Genomic DNA, 4046 nt, shown 5'->3' with positions numbered 1-4046 from the left:
GTGAACAGTGAACTGCTGTTATTTTCTGTCTAGATATATACATGGATTGATACCAAAGACTAAACCCTAATACCATACTCTGCAAGGCAGTCTCACTGAAGTCATTAAAGCTGCTCTTGTGGCTAAAGTGAGAGGGATTTGCCCTAGAGAAATTTAGTCATTGAGCTCCAGACATAGGTTACAGATTTTGTACTGCAGACTACTCATTATTTTGTTCAATAGGATTATGTTAGGCTAATCCTGAATAGCATTGCTCTAGAATGACAAACCTTAAAAGAACTATGCATACAATATGAATTTATCTTATTTTTTCCAAAATAATGATGTTAGCAACAACTTTATTTGCCTCTGCTAAATAGATATGTTTAGAATTAGATTAGTGTTACAGTGGCTATTTTTACACCTCCAGGGCTTGAAATAAATTTAAAGGAGGTAACTCTCACCTTCTCAAGTCTCAAGACAATTTGAGAGTCTTTTTTCCCTCTAACATTTTTTGTGGCTATAAAAATAACCTCAATCATTATCTTTTTTTTTTTTTTTAATATCATAGCTTGACAAATATTTACTCCGAATCTCATATACAGTGGAATCTGAAAACCTGTAGCATTCAGCAAACTGAAAAATACCACAGAAAGCATGCTGGAAAAGAAGGCTGAAATAAGTCAGTTTAAAGCACAGTCGGCAATTCTTTTTGATGGTATGCTTGATTTGTACATCTGTAATGTTTCATTTATTCTACATTAATGGATCGTCTCCACTTTAAAGTGAAGTTTTTTGGTTTTGGCATTAAATGTTAGCAATGATTTTTTGAACAGGCCTATTACAACAGGTACTTTAGCTGAAACACGACCGAATCCCGTCTTTAGACATCTATTTGTAATTTCCAATCTGTACTGCAGAGCGTTCATGGATACATCGGAAAGCAGAGGGCTGGATTTCCCAGTACTGCACAGGGTTGCTGAAGAGGCTCACACCGGAATAGCTAGCCTTTTTGGTGTTGTAGCCAAGAGGGCAAAAGTCGTTGATACCAACTGAAGCAATTTTGTTGTTATGAAGATAGACCACCTGAAAAGCACGGAATTACAGAAGTCAGAAATAGAACTATCGTAGCAAATGAGATAAATGACTTGATGTCAAATACTTGGTATGTATTGTGCAATGTTATATACAGTAACAACATATTCTTTTTTCCAAAAGACTGATTCTGCTTACCTTCTGAGATACCTGTAGTCCACCCAATCAGAAATGATTTCAACAGAAAGAGCAGAAACTGTGCAAGGCACTCTAAGAACATTACTGTTGCTTGATTATACTATAACCAAACCAGGAGTCAAAGATGTGGAATAATTAATGCAGTACTGTGGTTTAGAAGCATGTGCTGTATCTAATAAATGTATTTGGTGTTAACTGGTTTCTCTTCAGCTCTAATTCTTTCACTTTCATGAGTGCAGTTGTACAGGACTCAAAGCCAAAATAATCATTAATGATGATTTAAAATAGCTGATGAATATTACTTTGCTCCAGAACCACCCTTTCTGTTGTATTTTCCCAAGCCATGTGCAAGAAGTGATTTACAGTTGGGAGTCTTCATTCTTTGAGAGTTTGCTTTCCTGTAAAACCTTAATCCAAATGAAGACCTGAAGATTTTAATTCGTTTCGAGAGGCCCTATTTCTAGCTATCCAGTCACACAGACCTCAACAATACTGCTGATGTGAAATGCATATTGCGTCCCTTTGCCCTCCTGAAGGCACAGCCTTGTGAGATACCAAAGAGGAGGTTCTTCTGAAAGGTTATAAAATGTCCCTACGTAGAATTGAAAAAGAATGAACAGAACATATATTCTCTGGAAGTACTTTTAGAGTAAAGAGGAAATCAAAGTACACAGATAATTGTATGCCTGTTGTGCCCCCTAGACACACAGAAATAATGAATATACACCTCCAGATCTATGGACCTCCACACAAAAATCGGAAAAAGGATCTTTCTGTTATATGCAACTTTTCCATGACTATTCAACAGCTTTTGAAACTTACATCAAGTCATCATTTGCACAAATACTATATCTGTTTATGTTCAAGATTAAATAATCACATAAATACCATTTGGAATCTTTCAACTATTGTTCTGAGGCAGTATGATAAACTTTACCTGGATATATTTGTGTTCACCAAGCCCACCAGGTACTCTGACAAGTTCATTGTTGTTCAAATGGAGCTCTCTCAGGTGAGGTACGTTGTTAAGCGAGCCATTTTCAACTGAAGAAATACTGTTGAAGCTGAGCCCCAATCTGAAACACAAGCAAACATATGCAAAATGTGCCCACATAACCATCTTTCTTGGGTTCATTACTTCTCTACAATAGCCTTGTAGAACAGACTAGACTAATTCTCAGAATTATGTGTGAGATATAAAGTCACCCCAAAGATTTAGGTTAGATAAACATATATAAATAAGTTTGATATGTGACGTGAACTATCATAATTATGATGATGTCATTCAACTTGTGCCATAGTACTGCATACCTTCATGAGCTATATTACTAATCCTGCTGTAAATGCATACTGTATACTTTCAGAGGTACCAGCCTTTGCAAGCCAAATAAAAGTTTTTGCACAGCTTCAGGAGCACTGGCTGTGACTTTCTTTGTCAAACTGCATAACTCAGGGTGATCAGTACTTGTAACTTTAAATCTTCGCTACATCCTTCTAAGGAACTTAGGTAGTTAGAGACACATTTCAGACTGGAAACAGGAGCTGAGTTGTAAACAGTTGAGTTGTATATAGGGATTTTTTACAGAAGTGGAACATACAAATTTCTCCTAGGTTCCAGTCCAGATCTTTCATCACAAAATCCTCCTTCCTGCTTTATGCAGGAGTGTACTAGCACAATTTATTTCCAGTCTGGAAAATCTGGTTCTATCTATGTATTTCTGTGTTAATACTGTTTTTGTTTGCAATTACCAAACTAAAATTTCTTTCAAGAGACTCTCATAAGTTACAATGGCCTATATTGCAGTAAAGAATTCAATGGTAATCCTGCAGGAGTAATCATCAGGAGTGTTGTCCTTTGAGAAAATTATTTCTATAATGGCCAAACCTGCTTCATCTAGTTTGCAACCTTTTTAATTTGAGGGGAAAATGCTCTGAGTTTTATTAATAACTGAACCACTTAAAGACTTTAATATAGGTAATAAGAATCCCTGTAATAAAATAATTTGCTGTGGATGCATACTTTTAAAGAAAATCTTATTCACAGTAATCTGCTACCTGTAATTATTTGTGGCTTGTGCCAGCTTCAAAAGTCAGAATCTGGAACTTGTATGAAATCACAGAACTAACAATTCTTCTTTTATCTTTATAGCAGATATGTTTCCAGAAATAGAAACTTATCTGTTTCTCACATATCTGTCCAAGAATGGAAGCGCATTTTATACTTCTAAAAATAAATAGTCACAGAAAGATCTTGTAAGCTAGTATTATATATAATACAAATAGTTATAACATACCTATTTAAACATTGCAATGTTGTTAAACTATCAAATAGCAAAGGAGAGGTTAATGAGGTCTTCACTGGCATCAACAGGGTTTTATTTCACTCAGAAATCAGTTCAGAGTATCACGTATCTTTGCTAGAATTTGGTCAAAAATAATTTTCATTTAAATGTTATTAGAACGAAATTCCTTTCAAATAGAGTATATTAAGATTTAGGACAGCTTAGGGGATCTGATCCTACAGAGAAATTTATTTTGATGATCTGCAGAATATCTACAAAGGATTTCAGTGATGAGTTCTCATAGTGAATGTCTTTAAAAGAACTGGGAGAACAACCCCACATTTTAAGGCTACAAATTCTTGGTTGACACATATCTGAATATATTCTTGCTACATATGCAGGTCTACAAGCAGAAGTGTCACACTTGAGGAGACCAGAACGGAAAAATGCATGTCTGACTTTCATATTGGTCTGCTGAGGCAAAAAATAACCCCTTTATGCACCGTAGGGGTGGATAAGATCTAGCTGTGCATTTGCTCGTGCAGGGAAAGT

General features: G+C 35.6%; 1 protein-coding gene across 1 annotated transcript in view; it reads right to left on the bottom strand.

The window, feature by feature from the left end:
• Window positions 1-280: 280 nt before the first annotated feature.
• Window positions 281-4046, bottom strand: part of DCN (decorin) — a 39383-nt gene continuing 35617 nt past the window's right edge. Inside the window, exons 7-8 of the mRNA XM_009866988.1 lie at window positions 2150-2288; window positions 281-1065 (exon numbers count right to left, since the gene is read on the bottom strand). Coding sequence (XP_009865290.1) covers window positions 871-1065; window positions 2150-2288 — 334 coding nt within the window. The 3' untranslated portion in view covers window positions 281-870. The remainder of the gene's footprint in view (window positions 1066-2149; window positions 2289-4046) is intronic.

Source organism: Apaloderma vittatum, unplaced genomic scaffold (genome assembly GCF_000703405.1).
Source record: "Apaloderma vittatum isolate BGI_N311 unplaced genomic scaffold, ASM70340v1 scaffold1783, whole genome shotgun sequence".
Classification (NCBI taxonomy): domain Eukaryota; kingdom Metazoa; phylum Chordata; class Aves; order Trogoniformes; family Trogonidae; genus Apaloderma; species Apaloderma vittatum.
Note: the sequence above shows the minus strand (reverse complement) of the source record. Positions and strands in the feature narration are given on the sequence as shown.